We start from the raw sequence: 901 nt of genomic DNA on the forward strand, positions 1-901 counted from the left end.
AGAACCAGGCAGACGGGCGGAAAACGGAGGAGGAGCGAGAAGGACGGACTCTGCATGATGTCCATGAATGACCCGCCCGGGCAGAGCTCCATGCACAGCTGAAGTCGGTGCCAGGGCAGGGAGGAGGGGGAGCAAGGCGGCCAAAGAAGCAGGGGGAGGGGAGGGGGGAGGGGGGTCAGACACGGGACGCCGGGCGAGCAAGGGCAGGAGAATGCGACGCAGGGCCGTACCCAGAGGGTGTCGTGGAGGAAGTGCGTGGAGAAGTAGGACACCACGTTGGGCGAGTGGCAGGACTCCAGGATGTTGATTTCGGTCTGGATCTCCTGGATGTCGGCATCGTTCCAGGGGACGCACTTGATCGCGGCCATGCCGCCAGTGGGGAGGTGGATGGCCTGTGGCCAGAGGGCGAGAGGGGGACCGAGGGAGAGAGAGAGAGAGAGAGAGAGGGGGGGGGGGAGGAATGTCAGCGTCACTGGGCGGTGGGCGGCACAGCACCGGCCAGCCCCCCCCCCTGCCATCGGGGGGAGGGAGGGGGGGGGGGGCAGTCCCGACGAACCTTATGCACCGACCCGTAGTTGCCCTCACCGAGGCTGGTGATAAGTTGCCAGTCGTCCGGCGCCGAGGGCGGGTCATCGGCGTCGAGGACCGTTCGCCGAACCGGCGGGCTGCTCATGCCCAGCGCAAGGGCATCGGCGCCCGGCGGGTCCAGGCCGGGGTGCGAGGTGGACACCATGGCGGCCAATGGGGGGCGGCGAGGGGCGGCGAGGGGCGGCTGGCGGTGGGGGAGAGACCGAGGGAGAGAGAGAGGGGGGGAATATCGGTGCACCCCCCCGCGCAGACCGGGGGCCTGCCGGCGGCGGCGGCTCTTATGTCTTCGCCCGGGCCGCGAGGCGGTCCTGCG

The 901-nt window shown here is 69.9% G+C and overlaps 1 protein-coding gene across 1 annotated transcript in view; it reads right to left on the minus strand.

The window, feature by feature from the left end:
* H696_01860 (STE/STE20 protein kinase) overlaps positions 1 to 901 on the minus strand; it is a gene marked incomplete at both ends in the record, with an annotated part of 9,007 nt that overhangs the window by 4,590 nt on the left and 3,516 nt on the right. Inside the window, 3 exons of the mRNA XM_009495762.1 lie at positions 46 to 98; positions 231 to 392; positions 557 to 772. Of these exons, the coding sequence (XP_009494037.1) occupies positions 46 to 98; positions 231 to 392; positions 557 to 772 (431 nt within the window). The remainder of the gene's footprint in view (positions 1 to 45; positions 99 to 230; positions 393 to 556; positions 773 to 901) is intronic.

The sequence above is a fragment of the Fonticula alba genome (genome assembly GCF_000388065.1).
Source record: "Fonticula alba strain ATCC 38817 unplaced genomic scaffold supercont2.3, whole genome shotgun sequence".
In the NCBI taxonomy this organism is placed as follows: Eukaryota; order Rotosphaerida; family Fonticulaceae; genus Fonticula; species Fonticula alba.